Below are 26,671 nucleotides of genomic sequence, written 5' to 3'. Positions count from 1 at the left end.
AATAGCTAAGCAGAAGCTGTAGAAGTGCCACTCATTCAATATGTGCATTTCTGACTTTAATTAAGGTGTTGTTAATGTACTGCAGACAGCAGCAGCATTGCTGCACATACAGTGACCTCTGCATAAAGTCAACATTCATCTGTTCATAGTCACTCAGTTTTCTCTTTAAAAAGAAACAAATGGTACATTTGCCATTCTGAAATGGGTAATACTAAAGGATTGAAATTGAGGCCTTGGATCTTCTTTGCTCGTGTGCTTCTCAGCCTCTTTGTGCCCCCAAAAGGCAACTAAATGCTACCAGTGAATTTTAAGTCTTTTCATGAGCATGAATTGTTATTCAAGAAGCTGAAAGGAATAGATCTCAAATAGACAACAAGTTTAGGAGAAAATTAATCAGGGCACAGCCAGACCACTAACTTTCTTGCAGCTGTACCAGCACTAATGTTTGTGCAGCTGCTGTGAGGGCCAGGGCCAGGGAACTAATCCACGTGAGAAAAATTATTTTTTTTCTTGGCTGGCTGATTTTTAAGATGGGTTTTTCAGCTGGAGAACTGTGCTCTTAGGAGCAGGGAAATGAGAGCTGCAGGAAAGGGGGGACATGATCCAACTGGGGCTGCTCTGGAGACACATCACAGTCTCCAGTAAGTTTCCCCCCTGCCATGGGGAACATCACACCTCTTCAGGCTTTCATCTCCTTCAGGACACAGGTGACCTTGCACAGCAGCACAGTTCAAGAGATGCTCCATATCTGGTAGGGAAAGGATCCTACCTGTCCTACACATGGCTGAAGAGTAGGAGTGGGATTCCCCTTTGTCTCACAGCAGTCAATAAATTTAGCTTAGAACTTTTCAGCAGGTGATACTGCACTTACCATGGTGGATAATGCTGTGATCCAGTAATTTCTGCACCAGTTTAATGGCTGTCTCCCTGTCAGAGGCCTCTTTGTGGTCGATCAGCCAGTCAATCAGCTCTTTGGCAACGAAGCAGTTCGGGTACGTTTTGAGGTGGTGTCGCCGATCCTTGATGACCTTTTCCTCGTGCAGTCGGAGCCTGGGGGTCAAATCACCGTGTAAGGATCATTTGCAAAGAGCCTCTGTGGCAGCAAGACTGGGATGAGAGCCGAGCAGTGGCACCCACACCCTGCCCACAGGATGGGCTTTGCAGGTGCTGGGCAGAAAAGTCACACATCCAGTGCTGGCATCTCACAGCCAGGGGACCCACAGCAACCACTTGTTACAACTTTAAACCCCATAATTGGAAAAACTTGTTTTCTGCTCTGTAGAAAAGTTTAAAAAACCTGAAGAACAGCACAGCATATTAACTCCATTAAAATACTTCCCGTAGGTCAATTAAACTGTCAATAATTTGGAATTAATTTTCCCACATTACCACTAATGTGTTCCATATTATTTTATAGTATCGCTGCTGTAGATTTTTTTTAATCTCATTAGTTTTTGCAGCTGTAGCTTCTTGCTTGGTTGCATAACTGCATTTTGCCTCCAACTGCACAACAAGGATAGCACTTGTGATTTAAAATTCAGGTGTGAAGCTGCGCCAACACAGTGTAATCTATCATTAAAAAGTTGCCTCCTACTCCTAATAAAGGAAACTGATTTCTCACTTAGGCATCTGTTGACAAATGCTCTCTGCAAAATCTCCCTCATCATCCTGAAAGCAAGTTGGTTGAGATGCTTGGGTCAGAATGCAAGATCCTGATTAAAGTAATACTGTGAAGTTTTAGGGTTCTACATCTTTATGTTTAGTCATTTTTTTCCAAATAAACAAAACAAGCAACATTAGCAATAAATTAGCCGATAGAAATTTTAAAGTTGAAGTTTTGCTTTCTTGTTCCGTTTTAATGAATCATATCAGAAAATCTGGTTTTGTAATGCCTATATGACAGTTCTGAGGAAAGTGCAGAAACAACAATGCCTGGGCTCCTATCAAAACCAGAAACACTGCTGTTCATTTCCAAGTGGCCAGGGTCCTACTTGTAAACACTCTCACTGACTGCAAAGAGTCCTGACTAATGCTGTAATAACTGTAGGTGGTACAAGGGTAATAGCACAGAAAGGTGTTGACATGAGCCTCAAGAAGCACAGAGCAGGAGTATGAGAAATTTTCCTCTCAATGAAATTCCAGTATGAAACAATAATTTCTCTTTAAAATCATAAAAAGGCAAAATATTTGTCTGAAATCAATGAAGGAAATTTATAAGGGCATCAGACAAGATTTATGTAGGCTTCTACCTAAAAATAGTAGTAAAGCAATGCTTTGTTCTGCAGCATTTAGCCTTGAAGTACACTGGAATTACCAATCTGGGGTGTGAATTCAAAGCCAGATTTGCAAACATCATTTTAAAAAAAGCAAGACTTTTATAGTAAAAAAACTGATAAATCAGATTAGTATTCTGGAAAGAAATGCTGATAAATATCCCACAGATTGTGAAATTCTCTGAGCTAAAATGCTTTTGCTTAAAGCATATTTTCCAGATGTGCTCTAACAGCTGTCACTATGCTTAGAAAGAAAAGCATTCACAGTTTTAATTATAAAACATGCAATTATCAGTATGTCTGATGGAGCTTTACAATTAAAATACATTCCAGGTTCTGTTAATGTTCATCTGGTCTTATGTTACACAATAACCTGCAAGAACAAAACTAGAAAAAGAGTGTATCACACAAAGGCAGACAGCCCAATCCAGCTGTCAGTCAGCAGTGTAAGTCTGAATGGATGGAGCTCATCTGGCACAAGAGGAAAAACCCCTTCTACAAAATTCTTTGTCCACATGTTGCATAGGAGCATAGGACTGGTCTGACATTTCACAAACAAGCCAGCAGTCAAGAGCCCCAGAAATGAGCGTTTATGTCTTAAATTCCAGCTGCAGGCTCTCCTGCAGTTGGTGGGCTTATAAGTATTTCAATTCCTCTGTCATGTCAAAAGACACAGGTTCCCACTACAATCTTTTGCCTCACTCAGAAAAAAGGCCCCTCTCTAGACCTTTTTGTCTATATTTATAAAACTCATAGGCATTTCATTATCTGAATTATTTCCACTCTCTTGCTAAAGTGGATCTAAATTCGCTAAGAGGATACAAAATCATTAAGTCAAAGAAAACATGACCACATGACCCTTAACAAACCTGAATTTCCACATGAATGTGTGAATTGCTTCTGCAGTCTATGCCAATTATGTCCATACTGAATTATGTCCAGACTTATTTATTTGGAATAACACAAAAGGAATTCAGATTTCCTCTCTGGTGGTGTACGCTGCTCTCTTTGTCAAGGCTCCCTCACCTCTACAAATCTGCTAAAAATCAAACTCTATCTAGAGGAGAAGTAGCTCAATAAATTGACACTGTACATAGTTTAAATTACAAATATAGAAGCCTCCCATAAACTTATTGGTATATATTGCAGTGTGCTAATCAAAGGTTCAGGCAGGAATTTAAAAAATGTGTCTGTGCTCAGAGGTATTTTTCGGAAGCCAAGTCAAATGGAATTAAAAGGAATAAAATGTACCAGTGCATACAATTATACACTGGAACCAATACTCAAGTGAAGTGGTAAATTTTTTATCCCTTGGCACTGAGAAGCAGGCTTCTCACCCAAAGTCCTTGATGTTTTCCCTTTAAGTAATGTTAATCACTTTATGTCAGTCTGCATGATGACTGGAAAACACCTAACTTAGCATCAAACACATTTTTCTCACTAGAAGAAGTTTTTCTCAAGAGCTGCTCAAGAGAATTAACTGACTGACAAACCCTGACCAGTTTGAGAGGAGAAGGGGGAGAAGACAAGCAAACAACAAGGGGTAATAGGGAGACACCTTGATTCAACAAGCCTTTGAAATACTGACCCACTTTCTGCAACTTAATAGCTTAACACCAGAAACCAATTTTGTGTGTATCATTACCTCACCCATATATAATTCCATATATTATTCAAGATCACCTGCCAGATTTGGCATGTGAGGCCACAGTCTGCCCTACCTGAGGAAAACGTTGTGAGTGAGATCCAGAGCATTTGAGCAATCGCCTGTGAAGCTCAACAGGCATATGCAAGCCTTTAATATTTACAAATTTATATCCATGTCCCTTACTCATGCTTACAACAAATAAAGGCTGTATTTGCAAGCATGTATGCCAGCATAGTTTTCTTGGGGGCTTGTCTAAATAGGAGTTGCTCCTAATTGACAATATGTAGGGACTCTTGCTACAAACAGAAGTGTCTTCCTCCTACATAGCATGGAACAAGGTAACTTGGAACACACTGCTCCTGCTTTGCAGTAAATGTGTTCAGAGCTTTCTGGAACAATGTTATTTGTTCAGATGCCATTAGGCAGTTTCATGATAATGGAAACATCTAAATTTTGCCCAGAAATGAAGAATGATGCACTAACTTGGGATGAAATTGCTCTAGCAGCTACATGAAACTTGCATTTTGGCTTTCACCAATGGGGGCATTTTTATTTCCACCAGGGGCATTATGCATTCTGAAGTTCCTTGCCTCTTTTCTGAACCAGTGGGAAAGGATTTATGAGACAGTGCCGGCACAATTAGCTTTCCTTTCCAACCCCAGAAAAGGCCAACATGCTGGATGAATACATATCATTAACTGAACCACAGTCCAAATATCTCACCCAGCTACTTCCCTCTATTAAGTCTAGTAGTTTGTGCTTGGCTAACATAGATCTTACAAAGCATTATCCAATCTTGAGTTCTACAAGTGAAAAAAACCTAAAAACCTCCTGCTCTCCCTGGTAATTTTCTGAATAATTAATCTGCCAGTTTCTACATCCTATATAGTCCCTATGCTTATCCTAGCAGGGCTCAAAAAATGTGCAAGGAACAGGTCCCAGACACTCTAAATAAACAACATGGTATGAATACTTCCATAATGTGCTCCACCCTTTCACCTCTTTTAGCCTTCCTGAGACACCCACCCACACACACACATGAAATGCACATATAACAGAACCATAGAATTGCAGACACACAAACAGTTTGGGCTGAAAAGGATCTTTGAAGGTCATCTAGTCCAACACGAGCAGGGACATCTTCAGTTATATCAACTTGCTCAGAACCCCTCTACGCTGACCATGAATGTTTCCAGGGATGGGGCATCTGCCACCCCTCTGGGCAACCTGTTCCAGGATTTCACCACCCTCATTGAGAAAAATTTCTTCCTTATATCTAGTCTGAATTTACCTCTTCTAATTTAAACCATTACCCCTGTCCTATTGCAACAGGCCCTACTAAAAAGTTGGTCCCCATCATTCTTCTAAGCCCCTTTTAAATATTGGAAGGCCACAATAAAGTCTCTTCCCCAGGCTGCGCAGCCCCAACACTCTCAGTCTGTGTTTCTGTTTTTGCAATGGGTGTTCCATCTCTCTAATCATCTTCAGGGTTCTTCTCTAGACCTGCTCCAACAGGTCCACGTCCTTCCTGTGCTGAGGACCCCACAGCTGGACACAGCACTCCAGGTGGGGTCCCACCAGAGGGGAGTAGAGGGCCAGAACCAATTCCCTCAAACTGCTGTCCACAATGCTTTGGATGAAAAAATGTGTTTTAATCGAAGAACAAAACACCAGTGAGGAGATCACTTAAAATAGAAATCCCTATCAAAATTTATTAATTATTGAACAATACACACTGATGATGTAATTAGCCACAGCACAATGCACGTCCTGCCTCAGCATGCTCAACTGCTGCTGAGGAGTTCTGGCATGCTCGTGTGTTACTGCTCGTGTGTTACACCTTGCATAACACCCTTGGCTGCAGTGACTATCCCAGACTGAGCACTGCCACGCAGCATTCATTGAACTACTACAATTTTATCAAATTTGGGTAAACTGAACAAAACTGTACTAGATCCCTTGAAAATTAGCAGCTATATGCAGAGAGGCAAAGCCCTGCACGTGGTTTCAGCCATCTTAAAATTCCTTCATAAGTTTCATGTATATACGAAACTTCTATAAGAGAAGGATTTACTTATTTCCAAGGAAAACTAGTCATGATGTCCTTTGTGAGAAACATACATGGACAAAAGAAGCATCTTGCCAAAGATCAGGACAATTCACGGTGGCCAAAGAGCACAGATTTTTCACACCTCTTCTCAAGGGACATCCTACATTCTCCACTGGTTGGTAGAATTGCCCCTTTCTGTTTGAAATAGAACAGTTTTGTATCCTCCCAGAGGTCACAAAGTTTGGTGTTTCTAACATAAGCATATGACCTGTCAACAGGATGGTAGACAGGCATCTTACCAAAAAATCACATTTTCCAAAGCATCTCAGTGACTTAGAAGCAGAAGTCTCACTGCTTCAAAACTTACAAGTCAGGTACACACCTGATTCTTTACAAAATAAATCAGTATAAGGTGGCATTTGTGTATATATACACACCCAGGAAAAAACTACCTAAAATGTCCTTTATACTAAACTTTTGCCTTTGCACTGTCAGCAAAAAAATAAAATAGGTCAGTGAGGATATGAACTTTGTACACAGAAGCAATCCTGAAGGTACTCTGTGAATGCAGTGTGTGTTGCTGGGACAAGCATTTCCAGCTGGGCTTGCCAAGTCTCAGCTGAAGTGTCAGCGTTTCACTGCTGCCTGTTCCTCTTTCTATTTATGCTTCAGCTCTGCAATCACTTCATTCTGTTACTTGATATTCACAGGAGCTAAATTACCCTTTAAAACATGGGGTCTTACTGGAAATAGGATGAAGATATTTCTGGTTTTGGTAGCTGTAGCAGAGCAGGAATTCTGCCATTTCAAATACATTTAGAAAGTGTTTTCAAAGCAGCTCCTGATAGCAGTTCACATCACTGTGATAACCTCCCCTTTTTTGCCCACAGCCATGTATGCAGTCAAAGTGAGAAGATGCCAGAACACAGAGCCATAAACCATCTCTTGGTGTACTGTAGAGGAAATCCTAAAGCTTCTAAAGAAATGACAGTTCACCAGTGTCCCCGTGGCTTTAAATAAAATATTGTGGCTGCCTCTTTTATGAATTCTTTTTTAATACATTCAGAAAGTACTAAGGCCACTAAGCCTGCAACCAAAGGTGCACAAGGACATCCCCAATGCTCATAATACCTTACTAACACTGTCAGGGATTAAAGAAAACTCTGGGGAGCAGACACAGGCATTGCTCAGGGTCTGGGATGAAATCAACATGATGTCTCTGAGAGACTCTTTCAGCCCACAAATTCAGGCCAGAAATTCAGAGCCACAGCCTCCAGAGTACTCCAGACTGCAGAAGAAATTAAATCTGTGTATTTGTATTGATCTGTCATAAAACTAGAGATCCCTTGTAAAACCTACAGAAGCTGTGAAGTGACTAATCTCCCTCCCTGCCAAGTGCCATTTCACTTGCATTTCACTTTAAAGTAAAATGTGTTCAAACATTAATATTATATCTAACTGCTTGTGCACTTGAACCGTGAGAGAAAGTCTTGCTGGAAAGCATAAAACTGGGGTTTATAAATAGGAAAACACAGAATACAGGCAAGTTTTTTTTCACCTGCCCCTAGTCTTACAAGGAAAGCAGAAGACTGCCTGTCTCAGTCAGGCTGCTCACTTTTAGGGCTGGAGCTGTCAGAACTCAGCAAATCACCGCCCTCCCTCTCTAAATGGAAGTCAGACATAACTGTGCTTCTCACTCAGTTATGGATGAGCTGGGATGCACCACAGGACAAATATATGCCGGCCAAACTCTATGGGATAGTACTGCGTGGATCCCCAAAAGAACTGATGTACTTTTCACTCAAAACCAAGCCATCTTTGCTAATATCAATCAACTAGGTTTTGTATCCACGTTAATTTTCTGTGTCTCCATTGAATGGATATTCTTAGGCTTATTAAATCAATGTGTACTGTGAGGATTAATTTTTGCAAGGATATTTTCCCAAATCTAAACTGAAGTCCACCAAAGTACAGACCAGAAACCATAGCAGAACTGTGATTACAGACATCCTATGACTGGATTAACATGGTAATAAGCTCACCAGCTCTTGTTGACTTATGCAAAAACACCTCTCAATAAAGGAATTATTTTATACATAGCAAATTCAGGAAGATGCAGTGAGGTCTCAAGGGAGGCCTGTGAAAATCAATTAAATTTGTGTCAGGGAATGCAGGCCTGTTATCTCAGTAACGTGGCTGGAAAAAGAGAATGTTCCTTTGAAATGCTAAATGGGCTAAACAGGGAAAATACAGGTCAGAGAGCCCAAATCCTACTGCTACAGATATTTCTTCTAGCACTGCCATTCAGGAACCTGGAGAGACAGACCAGCAGCTGGGAAATCGGATGTTCAGCTACAGGCCTGCATCACTGGAGTCAAGAATAGGGGCTGCACCAAGGGCACAAACAGCTGTGGGTACCAGAAAGCCCTGCTGTGTGACAGCTCCTCTCCTGGATGCACCTGGCATGCCATGGGGGTAGGGGAACCAAAAAAGTTACAGGGTGGGGTCCCTTGTGCAGCAAGGCTGACACCTCTTTTACCCAAAGGGCAAAGCTGACTTTAACCTTGGTAGGCACTTGCGCTGTGAGCAGCAAGTTTCAGAGCACCTGAGAAACAAGAACACCCATCTCTCAGCATGTCTGGGGAAGAGCAAATCTGTAATGCCCAGAATGCAGCACAGTACTGAACAAGCCCGGAGTGCAAACAGCAAAAGGGGCTGTCATGTGCCAGAGAGAACCCAAGAAATCCACGGGAGAACTGAAATCAGTCAAGTGCCTAATCTTGAGCGCAGTTTGGTATTTCTCCCACCCTGTCAATAAGTGACAAATAGTTGTGCTGGGACATTATATGGGTAACTCTGAGCTCAAAGTCCTTCCAGGAATGGCTGCTCTCAGCCTGAGAACCACAGACCTGCAGGAGATTTTCTCCCTGATATTCTGTACTTCTCAGAGGAGCACCAACTGTTTGGAGTTCTTTCAGTGGTCCTTGGCAACCCTGCTGAAGGCAAGAATAAAAAACCTGCCTTCATCATTAATAAAGCATTATACTGCAGTAATATCTCAATTACTTTTCACAATTGTTTTCTATCTCCACACAAAACTCTTACCCAAATACTGTGCTGAATCATCACTGTCATTAAACATAAATATCCAGTAACTAACAGGTAAGATAATGAGTAATAAAATGCTTTGTGTTATGTACAATTGTTAACAAACTTGATTTTGTACTGGGGCTATGACTCAAAATTTTTTGTTCACTTCCAACAAATATGTAGGTCCATCTTGAAATGAATAGAGATGCAATATTATTTCAATATATAATATGTTTCATTAAAACCATCAAACTTTGTTTATCTGTTCACATTCTAGATGAATAGCTTCCTAAACTTTCATGTTTATTATAACTGCATTTCTAGGATTTATTTTTATTTTGAAGGAAGCTGTGACAGCAGTAAGTCTAAAAGTACTCACTACAAAAGGTACTTTGCATTGAATTTCTTTAAATTAAAAAAAAAAATCTATCATGTTTTGACACTGATACATACTTTTTTACCTCCTCCAGCTCACAACACCACAATATGCAGGATGCTACACTGACCAAAGACACGAGTCAAGGGAGTTCTTTCCACTGTCTTCCAGAAGTCTGTTGAAATTCAGTGGTTGACCACTAAACTGTAAAAAAAAGCTGGAAAACTGCTGCAGATTTTTAAACACTGAAGGTAATGATCCATTTGACTGGATTGCCTAGAGGCAATTAAATTGTTAGAGGATGACCTTCACAGTTCATAACTAGACATGGAGGAACAGGTAAAACTATAAAATGTAAGGCTGTGCACTAACAACAAAATGCTCTGCTGAAAACTGGGAACTCAGAGGCTAAAAGCAACAGAGTAAGAAATAGCTGAATATGCAGCAGTGAAACTTTCACTGAGTACAGGCTGAGACCATACAAAAACCAAGGGCAACCTCACATTCTACTAACAGAGATGTTTCCAGAAGTTATGGGAAATCCAGTTAGACGTATCATTGTATCTGTTACTACAGAACATCTCATTAATGACATCTCATTCAAGAATTATCAGCTCAAAGACATGCAATAATGTAGCTCTACTATGATATGAGAAATGATGAGCCAGTCTCATGAGCAGAGAGAAAAAGATACTGGATTGGGAGTCTGGCCTTACCTAGACAAAAAGTAAGAAGAGCAGAATTGCTGTCTATAATATTTCAGGTGAGTTGAAAGCAGAGAGCAAGAAAAGCTATTTAAGTAACATTGAAGGATCCTAATGTAAGAATTAGACAAATTTTTGGAGAAAAGATTTCTAATTCTTACTTAAGGCAAGAATAATAATAATAAATATATCAAAGGATTATGTATTGTAATATTCTTCAGATGACCTTCCAATCCTGTGGTTTATAATTTCATGATTTACACTGCTATCTCCAAACAACCTTGGGAATACTGTAAGGTGGAAGAATATCGGAGGCTGAACTTTGAATGCACTATACCAGGATTCAGCCTTTTTAAAGCCTGGTTCATGTCTGCAGCAAAAAAGGAAAGTTCAAACGCTGCCTATCTTCAGACACTTGCTGTTTATATCAAAGCTTTTACTGCAAGTGTATATGCAGATATACAGACATTCTTTGTGTGTTTGTCAAAGCTCAGGAGCTGTTAGTATGAGAGAACCATTTTGTGAACATGCTTCCTTGTTTTTGCCACAGGGTGTTCCCTGGTTTCCATTTTTACTCTGCAAGCATCCAGTAGTCCTTACCTGGCTGATTGGAAGGATGGGGATTAAACTGGCCAGCCAAGACCAAACTAGTGGCATGTTCTCCTCCAGCATCTGAAGGAAAATGTGCAACCTTTGTGGCATACAGCCGTGTCAGGACAGAGCTGGGGATCTGCTGTGAGGAAACCCCATCAGCTGGGCAGCAGCATGCGTAGAGACCAAAGGTCTGCTCTGCTTCCTTGCTAAATCAAAGTGTAGAAGCCAGGAGCAACTGCAATGGCTGAGGATCCTTCTGCCAGCTGCACAGACCAGCTCTGCATTTTACCCTTGGCTGAAGTCTCTACATGTCTGAACTCAGGTGGCTTTCCTGCCTCCATGTGCAACATTCACTCATCCTCTTGAGATCCACATCACCAGGTTTGCAGGGCCCTCCAGCTTCTAACCTGAGATCTTGTGAAGTTACTGCGAAGAACATGTCTATATAGTCATAGTCAGCTTGGTCTTCTTAGCCTGGAATTTGTCTAATTTTATATAGTGGCACGTATTTATTTTATTTATTAAAATAATATAGAGTATGTAATTATTAAAGTGAATAAATCAAAATAGATTAGAAGTCTAAATCAAATGGTGTTACAGCCTTTTAGAGTTCCTTTAAGTGGTCTTGTCTTTGAGAGTAAAATATAAGCCAGTATGACCTTTCCAGTCAGCTGGAGGCAACAAAGCAGCATAATCCTAATTAACATTCTGCTCATTCATACATTTTCTTCTTACAGAAAATTCTGTAACATTTAATAAGGTCTCACTGCCAAAAGAAAAAGAAAAAATAAACCACCATGTGCAGATGAAAAAAATAAAAATGTCTCAGAAATCTACTGACTGCCCCAGATTACACTGAGTTCCAAATGAATGCACTCCAATGGTAACAATGATTTTACTCAACAATTTTGCAACATAACACCACTGCATTTATTTTTAAAACACAGAAAGGATTGCACTCTGACACAAATGTTTTAATGGCAAAAAACCATCCTATCTGCTTTAAATCTCTATCTAGGTCATGCAAACCCATGACAGCAAGAATTATGGTATGTGAATTTAAGGGGATTATTTAATGGGATGAAGTTGCTCACTGCCTAAATTCTGGTAGGCTAATGAAGAACTTCATCATTAGGGAAAATCTATTATTAAAAATCATAGTTAAATAGTGAATCTATTTAAAATATTTTCCTTTTGCAAAAATCTAGCCTGGGGATTGTTTTGTTTGATTAGCTCAGCATTTTTCTACATCTCATATATTATGATATGAACAGATACACAGCTGTGGCACAACCACTCTTCATGAATAGCTCCTTATGTCAGGATGCTATCAAGGATCTTGTCTTGTTTGATTAGGCCTTGTCAAAAGCTCACAAGTATATAAGTTTTGAAAAGATTAATATTACAGAAGCATTCTTCCTGTCCTCTTAAGACTAAATTGAAGTTTTCCTTTAAAGTAATAAATAAATCCCTAAGGAGTCCAGAGAAGTTCTGCTGCTCTACTAAACAGCTTGCTCCCATTGCTGGGCCATGTGTTTGCCATTTCTCCTTGTAAGCAATATTGTCTCTCCACACATGCAGAAAGCTCAGTGAACAGGTATTTATGTGATCTGACAATAAATTCAAAATGTGACTTCTTACTGGTTTAATAACTCAGACCATGCATCCTGACCCTTATTCACCAAGTAACAGCATCAGCTTTACACACTCATCAGCCCCAGTAGGATGCTGCTGGATTTAGATTATAAAAACATGATTATGTTTACAGCATACTCCAAAATTCGTCTTGGGCCTCAACTAGAATCCAAAACACATGTTGCACAGACAGTTAGAGATAGACTTTAGATGGGCAACAGGACAAGAGGAGCCGAGTGGTTCAGGCCTGCACGGTGCCTTTACACAAACTCAGATATTCACCTACCATCGGTCTAAACGGCCCTACACTGTGTGTTAATCATCCTCAAGATGATTCATCCCCTCAAGACCAGCCCTGACATCACCTGCACGAAGAAAGGAAGATCTGTTGGAGCTTGCTTATGGTTGCTTCTCAGGTGGTTTGAACAAGCACAGCTGGGCCAACAGACCACTAGTTGCAGCTACCCAGGCACATGGAGCATGGATAGAGCACGTGCCAAGGTTTAGTCCCTTATTAGTGCTGGCTATCAAAGCACAGTACAGTGTTCATTAGGTCTTAATTTGAATGTAACCAAAACCAGTTGAATGAGAGAATCACAGAATCATAGAAATGTTTATGTTGGAAAATACTTTTAAGATCATCGAGTCCAACCCTTAAGCCTGGCAAGTCCACCACTAAACCAGGTCCCCAAGTGCCATATCTTTTAAATTCCTCCAGAGATTATGACTCCACAACTTCACTGGGTAGCCTGTTAGAGTGCTTGACAATGCTTTCCATGAAGAAATTTTGTATATTGTTCAAATCTAAACCTCCTCTGGTTTAACCTGAGGCCATTACTTTTTGTCCTATTGCTTGTTACCTGGTAGAAGAGACCAACCCACCCCAGCTACAGCCTCCTTTCCTGGAGTTGTAAGGATTGATAAGGTCTCCCCTGAGCCTCCTTTTCTCCAGGCTAAACACCCCCAGCTCCTTCAGCTGCTCCTCATCAGATTTGTGCTCCAGACCCTTCCCCAGCTCTGTTGCCCTTCTCTGGACACACTCCAGCCCCTCAATGTCCTTCTTCAAGTGAAAGGCCCAGAACTGGACACAGCTCTCGAGGTGCAGCCTCACCAGTGCTGAGTACAAGGGGACAATCCCTGCCCTGGTCCTGTTGGCCACACTGTTTCTGATCCAGGCCAGGATGCCATTGGCCTTCTTGGCCACCTGGGCACACTGCTGGCTCATGTTCAGTCACTGCTGACCAGCACCCCCAGGTCCTTTTCCAAGGGCAGCTTTCCAGCCACTCAGCTCCAACTGGAGCATTGTATGGGGTGGTGAACAGAATGCAGGACCTGACACTTGGCCTTGTTGTATCTCTTAAATTGGCCTCAGCTCACTGATCCATCTGGTCCAAACATCTCTGTAAAGCCCTCCTGCCCTCCAGCAGATCAACACTCCCACACAACTTGGTATCATCTGCAAAGCTGCTGAGGGTGCCCTAGATCTCCTCATCCAGATTGTAGATGAAGATATACAACATTTCAGTCCATATGTAAGTAGGCTGTGCAGATATGAACTGCTGAAATTGCGAAAGGTTTGTAGCCACTGAAGACATGAAACCATTGATCAAGTGGCCAATGCCTTTCTGTGCCTTTTCCTACAGGTTTTTCATTTTCTGAGCGGGAATACTGATATTTCTCATAAAAAGATGTGCTGTGTAATTTTCAGCCTGCAAGCAAAATTTCACAATTTCCACTCCATTGGAACTTTTCCTTAGCCGCTATATGTTTAAATAAATTTTTCTTTCCATTTTTATTGTGCTTCTCCTGAACAGTTTATGCAATCCTTTCTGTCTTCTTCCTTTGGCCCTATAATATCTTTCCCAAGAGTACTGTTGTTACTGGCCCCATCTAAACTCAGATGTTCCACATTCATCAGAAGAGCAAGGAACACAGGGTACAAATATATTTTGTATGAAATTATGTAGGAAACACTGTTTCAGCTGGTGTTGATTTACAGATTCAACCCAAAAAAGTCATATGAAGTTAGTAATACATTAGTTTGGAGCAGCTCTAGCCGCTTGTAGCCCAACAAAGTGAATGCAAGCAATTATCCTTCAACCACTGGTGTTTGATTCATTACAGTAGGCCCAAAGCTTAGCACAAGGAAAAACCACCACTTTATAGAAAACTAAGGAGATTGGATTTTCCCCCATGAGGAAATAATTTTAAAGGACCTAGGCCTTGCAACATCGTGATGAAGCACAATGGCATATAGACAAAGCAAAAATCTCATTATTTTGTGTGTGTTGAAAGAAATATTATTATTTTTAAATAGGTAGAATAATGAATAGTAGGACACATGCTTGATAGAAGCATGTCTTTGATTGCAGGACAGACTACCAGATGAGATGTGCCCCTCCAAGGGAAGAAAATGTTATTAGTTCAAATACCTTCTTCCTTCAATATGTGAATGAAAATCCTCTTTCTACAAGCAAAGTTGAAGCTGCAGGGCTATGCACAGGAACCTGTGCACACAAATGAACTCCCAAACTGGTCCCTCCTTTTTGCACAGTGAGGGGATCTGAGAGTGTCATGCAGGCAGCGGGAAAGAGGAGTAGGTGGCTGGCCCTGAGATTACTGTTCCTCCTGTAATGCCAACATGGCACAACCAGCAGCATTTCTGGCACTGTGACCTACTGGCCTTACAGCACATATTACTCTCTAGTGTCTCCAATCTTTTCCCTATTCTCACTCTTCAAGGATTGCTATAAAAGTAGCATGTCCCAAATATGCACTTCGGTTTTTGTACCCCAAGTTCTTGAGGCATGAATCTACAGATCACAAACAACTTGGAAATCTTGGTGGTGGGAAGAGTTGTGATACTGGCATTTGATGAATCTCACCTGATCTGAAGTAGAATCCTAGCCTAACTTAAGACATTGAGGTCAAGGGAGTCAGGCTGTCACCTTCACATCTTTCTAAAAATCCTAGTTGAAACAGAGAGATTTCAAAAGTTCTTGGGATTCATTTGGAAATTGATACATTTCTCATCCTTAAATTTGCTTGAAAAGCTGGACAATATGAGAGCAGTGGTACAAACTAAGGCAGCTGATTTTGCGCTGGAGTAGCTTAGGAGGCATTCTTAGAAGCCTTCCCATCACTGTCACTGAGTGGATAATTTTCTCTGGTTACCAGCCAATAACAAAAAGCTGATAATATCAGCCACCACAGCTTAAAGAAGACAACACACTATGCCTTCATAAAATATTCATTTCAAGGGATCTCTGGAGGTCATCTGGTCCAACCTATACTGAAAGCATAACCAGTTAGTACAAGTTGCTTAGGGTCATGTCCAGGCAAGATTTTAATATTTCAGAGCTTCTGTGGACTCCTATTCCAGTTTTTTACTTACCCTCACAGACAATAGTTCTTTCTAAATATCTGATTAGAAAGTCCCTTGCAAATTTTTACTATTGCCTCTTGTACCATCCCTGTGCACTTTGGAAAATTCTCTCCCCCTTTCCCTACATTGTCCCATTTCAGTAGTTTCAACCAGAAGAATCCCCCAGGCTTTTTCTTCCCTAGGCTGAGCAGATCCAGCCCTCAGCACCTCCTTGTATATCACATGCCCTGGCCCAACCACAGCCTGAGAGCCAGCCCTCCTTGGGGCTCGAGTCTTGTAAGAAGACAACTTTTTGCAGTGTATTTTAGAGTTGCATCATTTTGCATAAATTAAAGATAAATAAATAAAGCTTAATAAAATAAAATAAAGCTTTTAATAAGCCTTGCTTTATTTCTTCTGTTCAGTGTGTTTTTAAGAACCCATTTTCATCCCTTGTCTAATTAGACATGTAGTAACATGATACCAATGGCTCCTATTATGGACCCATTTTTCTTGTCACTTATTAACCTCATTTAATCTCACCTATTTCTACCATTTGCCAAAAGACTTGAAAAGTGTGAGTTTGTTTAACATGCTAAGAGTTTTGAAAAGAATGTCCAATGCAAGTCTTAAGCTTCCAGACACTCTCAAAATGGTATTTGTACAATTTCTTTTGGGATTTATACACGATAATGCTACTTTGAGCTTCTTCCCATAACAATTTCCCTCTGCTTGCACTGAACAACCAGCAAAATAGCAGTTTAAGCTAAGTTACTTTTTCTACATCTTAGTAAAAACAAATTAATTTCAACTAGAGGGAAATGTAAGTTAATTATATCCTGAGCATCAGGAAAAAATTAACAGCTTTCTATTATATTGCCCTAATATCTAAGCTATACAATTATATGCTACTGCAGAAAAGGATGTATGATTATCAAGACAAGGATCTTTTCAGAAAAAAAATGAAAGGAAATTGTTCCACTGCTGACAATCAGTGCTATAAATAATGCCTAGCTAATATCTTTTCAGAAGTAATTTCCATTATTTGCAATCCTAACCTTGAGTGATGTGTTGGCTGTGTGTTGTCAGATTCTCCTTCCAGAGAGGATGAGCATAAATGTTGGACTGATTCCTGAGATAAAGCCTCAAAAATTCAGCTTCCTGTGAATATTTTGCAATACTCATTGGAATTAAATCAAAAATCATTGTTTTTACTAACCATATTGTAATTATCTCTTGCATTCACTTTGCCTCTTAAATCAGGGCCAAGACTGGCTTGTGCAAACACAAAGGGACAGGCAGGCTCGCTTTAAGCAGCCACAATGCCTTGAAGACACAAGTCACAATGCAAAGAGCAACAGACACAACACACAAACACTTCTTTTTAACTGCCAATAAACCCATTTGGCCCAATACACAGGTAAGAGGTGCAGACACAGAGCCAGTGGGTTGCACAGCTGTTCAGCTGGACACTAACAGAAGCACTACGGAAAAACACCCCACAGTCCTTAATGTGAGAAGCAAGGGAGCAAACCCACACAAACCTCCCTAACACAAAGTCAAAGGCTACTGTGCTGGATGGCCACTGTACTGCCAGGGGTGGGAGAATCTTCCCAAACCAGGTACAACATATAAGATTCATACAGGATAAAAATCATAGTGCTGCATCAGCAGAACCTTGGTCTCTGCAGATTCCTTGCACAATGCCCCTTTCAGGACAGCTATACTACTCCCCCAAAAAGTTTAAGTTCTGTTTAAAGCTCTCCTTCTTTATTATTTTCCACCTCAAGTCTTCTATGTACTGTCCTCAACAAACATGATCTTTGGATCTTATCTATCTTACAGCTTGGAAATATAGCTGCCACAGTTCTTGAGAAGAATAACAGTGTCTGTCTCCCAGATTCCTTCCACTGCCTTCTCCTCTTCTGTCACACCAAACACAGTATTACCATACTTGACTTTCAAGCTCCCATCCTTGCTACCACCATCTCTTAGGTGTGTTACCTTTTACTCTGATCAGCCATTTAGTAACAGTTTGTTATTTGATTTTTTACCTTCAAGTGAGCATCTCTGTGTTTGCTGCCTTAATAGAGAAGGCACGCTCACCCAAACAGCCACAGACCCATTTGGATGGAGTCACCAAATCTTGTCTGGCATTGCTGTGATCTCTGCCAAAAACCTGACATATAAACAAGGGTTGAGCAGGGCAAGAACGGGGGTGAGAAGGGGCTCGTGGCCTGGCAGAGCTGTACTTTTTACTTCAAGAACTGATTCCCTGAGAAGACAATCTCACTGTGGGGTCCCCATCCCCTGATCTCAGGCCAGCTGATCTTACCCCTTGCACAGTCATCGGCACTAGTTTGGATGACAGGATGACACCCTGGCTGAGCCCCCCAGACTGTTCACCATGGGCTCAGACACGCACCAATGCAGTGTACCAGCCATGCAGCAGAAGCCCCAGTCCAAGGGAATTGGGCTGCTCCTTTCTGCAGCAGTAGCCAGACACACTGAATCAATAATCTTTAAAACCCACAGCATGACCTTCCCCTGGCTCCTCAGAGAAACCAGAAAACTCTCATCTGCCTGCAAATCCCTGTGACACAGCTGTGGTAGCCCATGACCCAACCACACAATTGCAAGGAAATGGAGAATTACAGCCTTGTGATGTGGAAATGTTCTTCTATATTCGCTCTGAATCAGCAAGTGCAATCAGAAACATTTTTTAATTATTTGCAACTGCACCATTGAGGTCTGAACACATTTACTAGATTGAGGCACTGCTAAGATTAAAGTATGAAAACTGTAAAAGGCTGATAATTAAGGCCAGGGTTGCCTGGCCTGAAGTAGTGCTGTCACACTGGTGAAAAGCTGGTCATGCAAATTGCAGCATACAAATTTCAAAACACATGAAATGTCAGTATTTGAACGTCCATTCACATACAATACTGTGATGACAAGAGTGCAGAAGTAAAGGTAAAAGCCTTGAAAGGAAAAAAACACTGTCAAACTTAGTCTCTTCCTGTCCAATAACAGCATGTACATTGGGCATTTTAAACTCAACACCATTTTTACAATGTCTTCTACCGGAGTCTGAAATTTTTTAATGGGAATCCAGCAAATTAAACCCTGAGGGGTGGTCAAGCAAACCCAGTAGTGGCTGCTGCCACCATTCCCTCTCTCGGTACTTGACCATGTGTTTCCACTGCCTCCTTCACCCCAGTGTTGGCACTGGTGTGACTTCACACTGAACTTGTTTAGAAAGTTAAATTTTTCTTATTTGGCTTCAGCTGCTTCAGCTCCCTGAACTTCTAATCCCAGACAAACACCAGTGCGAAGTGCAAGGGAAGTGATAAGAGCGGGGCAGCAGCAGCCTGCAGCTGGATCCGCTCTATCAGTAAACCACAGCCTCAAACTGTGCGTATTCCAGTGACAGGGGGGAAGCCAGCACCCATTTCTCCCCCTGAACTTCTTCAGAGAAAGCTTTTTTGTGGTCATGTGGTAAGTTGGTTTGTAAAACTGACCCAACTGAAATACCAGCCTTCCAAAAGCTCTGCTGATCATTCCTCCAGTGCAGGTCACCACATGGTGATGGTCCAGAGGTGCTTAAGCCAGTCCAAAGGACTGGGAAACACAGAGGAGGGAACTGGAAGGCAAGAACACCTATTTAATTCCAGTGGTTTATGCATTAAAATTGTTTAAAATATATCTCCACACTTGGGAGTTGTTTTTCTCTACGCTTTCAGGATGCCACTCTTGGGCTCAAGGTCTGACCTCCCAAACCAGAAATCCCAGTCCTGACAGAATCCCTACAGACCATCCCTCACTGTCCAGAACCCACCACTGCTGCAAGACACTACAAACAACCGCAGGCAAGATTTGTGTTGCAAGGGCTTTATTTTTCCTCAGAGCATACAGCAGCTACCCCTGATAGGACCTGATAAACAGCTCAAATTCCTAGGCACTAGTGCTACACAAACAGAAAATTAGAATGACAAGTGATAAGGAAGAGTTCTCTGTCATGGTGCCAGCCTATGGCCACTGCTCCCACAGAAGCAGGGTTCATGTAATAAATGCAAACCTAGATCAATTTTGGCACTTTCATTCTGCCTTCCCTGCATGATCATCAACATTGAAACAAGTTTCTTTCACTTTTTCATAGGCAACTCCTCTAACATAAAATAAATAAAAAATATTCTTGCACATGCCATACACATCAAACCGCCTGCCGATCTCTGCTAACCTGAGACAAAAGTTAATTATTGACTCTATCTGGAATGGAATACATAAAATATACAGCACAAACCACTCATACAACATTTGCCTTCTTATGTACACAGTGAAAGAACGATCACTATTTGCACATGCGTTGTTAACTACTTGATCTCTGAGCTGCACTTGAGGAAAGCTGCTGAGGGCAACAACTGAATTATTAAAAGGCACAGCTACAAGGAAAGAAATAAGGAAACAAAGCCTTACATCTTCATTTCTAGAAACATTGAATAGCCCAGATTTTACTGATGGACATGAGAAATTGAAATTCCTGGCCCAGAAATCTCATACATATATATATATACAGATGGGGTTTGTCATTAGAATTAGTACCAACAGGCAAGATTCACATGAAAGGGTGAATCAAGAATCAAAGACTCTAGAAAAATGAACATATAAATCTGAGAAACACTTTTTAAAAAAATATTAAATAATTTATAGTATACACATAATAATCTATAGTATACACATGTAATAAAAATATGTAATTGAAATTGTTGTGATAGAGTTAGTGGGAAACCTGATTTCAGAACACTTCATTTTGCAGCCTTACCAACCTTCACTTTGACATCTTTTCTTTCAATGTATCACTGGTGATACATTGATCTTTCAATGTATCAATGGTGAAACCTTACAAAGAAAAATTATAATTTTTTGGTTGCTTGATTCTGGAAAACAAATTGATGGAAGGGAAATTATTTGTACAGAGAGTTCTGGAGGTGTCTGTTCCACAGAGATCTGATGATGTAATCTCTGTGTTCTATCCACGCTGAAGAAATGAGCATACAAGGGTCTTCTCAAGTGAGACAACTGAAAACTACTTTTTTCAGAGTTAGTTTTGAACCCAATCAGCTCTTGGAAATTCTCCACTGGTGAAGAATTAAGGAAGTGGCAAAAAAATGTTCAGGGGATAGAAAAACAATCATTCCCTGAGGAGGAAGTACAAAATTGGATTGTCTTAGGCAGATTACAAAATCTCACTTTAAGAGATTCTGTCAGGTCTTCAAATGGCATAGATGTTAGTTTAACATCTTATCACTTAGTTAGTTTAACATCTTTATCACTTGAGAATAAGTGACCTCTAGATAATTATATATTTCAAATCCTTTTAGAGTCGAAGCTTACAACAGAGTCTTAACACACTTTCAAACACAGTGATGGCATTTAATAAATTCTGTAACTGTACAGTTTATATAATCCTGTATCACAGCAATACATTAATACTAAGAGTCTTTTGATATCATTGGTCTAGAAACTATCACTGTTTTGTGCCATGGGCTTTCTGCACCTTACAGTGCTAATGAACTTTTCAATCCTACCACCATGAAAAAAATGTTGACTGTTTATTGCTCAGAATAAGAAAAAAGCTATGAACCTGTAGGTGCTGCCATCCTTCACAAATTAATGACTCTGAAATTTATGCACTCCAATGTGGCTTCTGAAAGTGATAAGGTTCCTGAAGTAAAACTTTTGGAAGATGAGTGAAATTGGTTTTGTCTTACAGCTTCAAAATGTGTAGCTGTTTATCATGTAAAACCTTTAACTCTGTGAATCAAAATCCATACACCAACTTTGACAAAAAGGGAAATAAATTTCTGTTGAAACTTTTGTCTCTTCCAAAACAAAAGAAAAATCTCTAAGAAATGTGCTCCATATTTCTCCAAGTAGAAAGATGATGCTGATTATAAAAACTATTCTATCAAAATCACTGCCTCATCTAGAGAAGTGTGTATAAATAAAACATATGTATTTGCCCAACTATTTAACAGAAGTATGGATAGGGAAAGATGTAGTTTCTTGTGAAAACTGATGATAAAGAGGGATCCAAAAGTCTGCAGAGACATTAAATGTCATTGAAGTTACACCTACTACAGAGAACTGTACACCATATACAATGGCAATAAGAGGTGTTTAAATATTGCTGTTCAGTTGATTGAAGCCTGAGGATTCCTGAATTACTAGGCACATTTACTGCAAGAAATGAGGGACTCTTGGGAGATACACAAGATTTTGGTGACAATCTGGCATCAAGAAATAATTAGCAGATGAGGAGATTTCAGACACCCTTACCTTGGAAGACAGGCAACAAGCATCTATATCAAAACATGCCCATTGAAACTGCTTTTGGTTGCCAGAGGGCAAGATCAGCTCTATCCAAGTCAGTGCTCAAACCCAGACATAATACTTTAATCCTTCTGCCAAACACTGCTGAAATGGGAACAACCTGTTGCCGTCAACTGTGAGAGAAATCAGCTTGGAATTGCTCTGCTTCTGATAAAATTCTTAACAACTTCAGTAGTGCCTTTATTAAGCTTCCAAGAATGATTATCAATGTGACACCTCCCTTCAGGCACTCCCAGCAAGGCCAGGGAAGCTCAGGGACATTCACTGGCCCAGGGCTGTAGCAGGGACAGATCTGCAGGCAGGGATGTAGCAGGGTGGAGGCCTCCAAGGGCTCTCCCAGTCCTGAGGAATCTGAAGGCCTGTGATCCTCTCAAGCATTTTAAGGGCAGTGCTGTTGCAACCTCCTGAGAAGAGAGAGCTCACCACTGAACACCTGTAGGGTCTCTGCAGCCAAACAAAGGGAAGAGCTGAGATTTTGGGTGGCTGGAGCTGTCAGACAGCCAGAGTCTGCAGTTTGTCCCTGCAGGACCACTGGTGCCAAAGCTTACAGCCGTGTCATGCCCAGCCCAGCTTTCCCCTTGCTCTTGCCAATCTCTTGCATGGCAACAGAAACTGCCAACGGGTCTGTGCTGGTGTGCCACACTGCTGAAATCTTCAGCTTTCCTTCACAGCTGTCAGCTTCATGATTTAAAGGCTCACCAAGAGCCAAACTTTTAAGTCCTCACTTTAAAAGATATGTTTCTATTAAGCAAGAGTTAGGTATTTGCTCAGACAGCTACTGGGTATAGAGGCAAAGGACACACTGGATGTAAAAATCTACCATGTCATCTAACATACAGCTCAACATACAGCTCTTATTTCTCTTTCCATAAATCACCTCACCCATGGGCCAGGATTTACATCACAGCCTGTGCCAGCAGCAAGTTCCTGGGCGCCAGCTGACATTGCACACATCAGGGCAGAGGCTCCTGACCTTGCAAAGGCAAAACACACATCACAAGCAACCAAGAGACAGGAACAAGGAGAAGGAAAAAACTCTTTGTCCTACTCCTTTCCCTCCCCCAGCCATTGTGCACGTGTCTAGGGAGTGGAAGAGGGCACAGGGCTTCCATTCCCACCACAGGCTCTGCCAGTGTGCAAAGCCAGGCTTGCCAAGGTGCTGCTCAGACAACTTTGACCCTCACTGCATCAGATCCCTGCCAGAGAAGGACAGACATGCAACAGCCCATGGGAATGAGAGCTGTGAGGCAACGCGTGAGGCCAGAGAAAGACAGGCACTAGGAACTCTGCAAGGAATTTAAATCAAGCAGCTCTGGTAAGTATTTGAGTTTAGACACATGTGCTGTTTGGTCTAGTATAAGAGTGCTTTAAATACCTCCATTCGGTTGGGTTTGTGTAAGTAATACCGCACTCACAGTTTCATTTTACACTTTTACTCCTCAGTTATGTGCTCATCTTGCATGCACTTTCACCCAAATACACACATAATCACCTGTCTGGCTGCATCAATCCCGCTGGGGAATCTTGCCGTTGTAAGCATCACTAAGAATAGAGTACAGTATGCTGCCTTGAGTGCACGTGTGTGCTGGTTTTCCATCATCTGTTTGCCTGCCCCAAAGGCTGCTGATATGAACTGTCTTTGATCCTGAAAACACTCCACATTTTCATTTTGCATTAACAATTATATACTTATCTTGGACAGGAAAAGGGAAACTTTAAACGCAGAGTTGGCTAAAATTTGTCTGCCAGCCAGTCTTCTATCATTTATTTGTGGCTTTTACTGCCTGGAAAACTGAAGAATACAAGTCCTTTGCACAGAATATCCCAGAGAAATATCACAGAGAAACAGAATGAAGTTAAGAAAAACTGGGGGGAAGCAGACAATTTTGGGTGCAGTTTCACAATACAGTTCCAGCTGACCCAATAGCTCTCTGCTATCCAAATCGAAATTTCGTGTCTTCTCCACCACAACCACTTCCTCCTGGCTACACATTCCCAACACCTATTTTCTGTGGCTTCTCGAAGTCAGCAGATCAGAGAACCAACCTACACACCAAATCACCACAGTGGATCTGTTTTCAAGAAGTCCAAGAAGTACCTGAGCAGGCACAAAGAGGTGGGACTACTGCTGGGTAGAAGGAAAAGGGCCAGAAGAAGAGCGGATCTCCCTGCTCAGCAGCAGCCAGACATTATGCACACTGACTTGCTCATGAGCTCCCAGTCCAAGCAGATCTAAGCCACTTCTTATAGATTCATGAAGAAATGTCTGCAGGTAACTTCACAGGATGGGCAATAGTTACTTTGTATCTGCAAATCATCTTGCTCAAAAAGATGATTGTGTTTCAATACCTTAATAAACATAATGACAAATGTAATTCTTGATAACAACACAGATGAGCTGATTCTAGGAGCCAGACTTGATAACATTTCCTCAGTTTCTCCATTGGGAAAGATTGCAAAGCTTTTGCTTTTACATTTAACTATGAGGTATACAGAAAGATTAATGTGATCCTTATAGAAATTTTGTGCTAGCCTGAAATCTTCAACTTCTAGTAACATAAATTAGGAACAACAGAATTCTTATCTGACACTTGAATGCTCAACTCTGCAACAAATCCGCCATGCAGGACCCATGCCAGTATACTCTGTCACCCTAAAGACTACTTTGAAGCAGAATCTCAAACTTGGAGGGGGCACTGGTGTGTACCGCTGCTAAATCACCAAAATAACATTTACTTGCCAAACAGGAGTATCACTGGTGTGCATCACAAAGTGGCACTTCTCCTTAATTTGTGGATGCAAACAGTAACAGTGTCTGTACTAGCAGCAATGATGGCATCTGCCAAAGCAGGGAACATTTCTAACACTTTCCAGAGTTTGTCTGGCATCTGAGAAAAAAGTTTTTAAAAATTCAAGAAAAACTACTGAGAAAATATTTTTACTATCCCCTTCTAGTTACTTATATAACACATTATAGTGAGATTTTTCTTCCTGAATCACAAGATGGTCCATCACCAAACCGACATTATTAAAATTACTTTTTCTCCTCTGCACTGTATAGGTACAACTGGCACACATAGCCAGCATACACCACAGAATTAAAAATTAACTGAGTCAGGCATTTTTGTTCAAGGCTCCTGTGCTGCTCACAACTCCTCACACAGCACTGTTAATTGCTGCTGGCACTGACAGTAGGGATCCCCATCCATCTGCTGGGACCAGCTGATGCAAAATAAAAACAGTCCCTTGGAGTGAGGCGCAGCTTTGCGGGGTCAGTGCCCGGCGCCGCTGCCAGCGCCGGCCGGGCTGTGCGGGAGCGCTGCCCCGCGCTCGCCCTGGCTCTCCATGGGGCGCTGAGACACTTTACCTCTTATGGTTTCTTTGGGGTTTTAATCGTTAAAGACGCCGCTCTCCTGCAGCGTTTGATGCCTTTAGTGACGCAGCAGCCTCTCCCCAGCCGCCTCCTGCTCCACGCAGGGGAGCGGAGGTGCCGCGGCAGAACCCCCCGTGCGGAGCTTCCCCTCCCCGGTCTCGCAGCGCCGCTGCGGCCCCTCGTCCTCGTGGCCGCTGGAAGCGGGGCCGGAGCCCGGGGCCGCGATGGAAGCAGGGCAGGTGCTCCGGTGCAAAGAAAGTCCGCGGGGAGAGACCCTCGCCCTCCGCCTCCCAAACCTCCCCCTCCCGCCGTCAGCGGGGCTGCTGCTGACCCCGGGTACGCGTCCCCGGTAAAGCGGGAGGAAGGCACCGCTTACCGGAGCTGCTCGCCGGTGAGCAGGACCTCGGCCATGTGCTCCAGCTCTGCCGCTTTCTGCTGCATGCTGCTCATGCCCTCCTCCATCGCCGCCGGCCTGCGGGCACAGCACCGCCGGGTGAGGGGGGACCGGCACTCGCTACCCCCTGGCCGCTCTGTCCCCGCCGGCAGCTCCGGGGCGCCTCCCGCCCGGCTCCGGAGCTCTCCGGGGGTGGTGGGCAGCGACAGCCACCTCCTGCTGCTCCGGCTCACCTGAGCGCCTCAGGTCGCTTTTCCCCTCGGCGGGCTCGGATCCCTCCCGCCGCTTCCCGTGTTATTGTGTCACTGGCAGGCGGAGAAACACATGGCTGCAGCCGCCGCGCCGCAGCCGGGCTCGCCGAGGCAGCAGCGGCCCCCCCCGGCTGTCGCACGGCAGGGTCGGCGCTGCCCCCGCGGGAAGGGGCCGGCTCCCCGCCGGGGGCTGCGAGCCAAGCGGCTGATGCCGCTGCCCGCCCCGCCAGCCCCGGCCCGGGAGGCGGAAAGCGGCCGCGCACAGGGGAGCGCAGCGCTCCCCGCCCGTGGCTCCTTCCCGAGGGTGCAAAGTCCCGCGTCCTCCCTTCAACGCGGGGCTGCTCGGCGGAGCAGTGAGCTCGGGAGAAGACGATCCGACTGCGCGGGAGGAGATGCGACCGCTGCCCGCTCAGGTAGTGCGGGCTGTGCCTTGGCAGCGATCCTCGGAGATGCAGCGCGGGACGGGTAGTAGAAAGGGAGCTGGTGATCTGGGGTTTCAACCTCAAAAACTGTCACTGCCCTCCTG

At 42.5% G+C, this 26,671-nt stretch overlaps 1 protein-coding gene across 1 annotated transcript in view; it reads right to left on the bottom strand.

The window, feature by feature from the left end:
• The window catches only part of DEPTOR (DEP domain containing MTOR interacting protein), a 77,937-nt gene extending 51,517 nt beyond the window's left edge, over positions 1–26,420 (bottom strand). Inside the window, exons 1-3 of the mRNA XM_030943477.1 lie at positions 26,128–26,420; positions 25,877–25,972; positions 872–1,050 (exon numbers count right to left, since the gene is read on the bottom strand). Of these exons, the coding sequence (XP_030799337.1) occupies positions 872–1,050; positions 25,877–25,962 (265 nt within the window). The 5' untranslated portion in view covers positions 25,963–25,972; positions 26,128–26,420. The remainder of the gene's footprint in view (positions 1–871; positions 1,051–25,876; positions 25,973–26,127) is intronic.
• Positions 26,421–26,671: the final 251 nt, after the last annotated feature.

The sequence above is a fragment of the Camarhynchus parvulus genome, chromosome 2 (genome assembly GCF_901933205.1).
Source record: "Camarhynchus parvulus chromosome 2, STF_HiC, whole genome shotgun sequence".
Lineage (NCBI taxonomy): Eukaryota > Metazoa > Chordata > Aves > Passeriformes > Thraupidae > Camarhynchus > Camarhynchus parvulus.
This window is presented reverse-complemented; position numbering and strand designations above follow the sequence as displayed.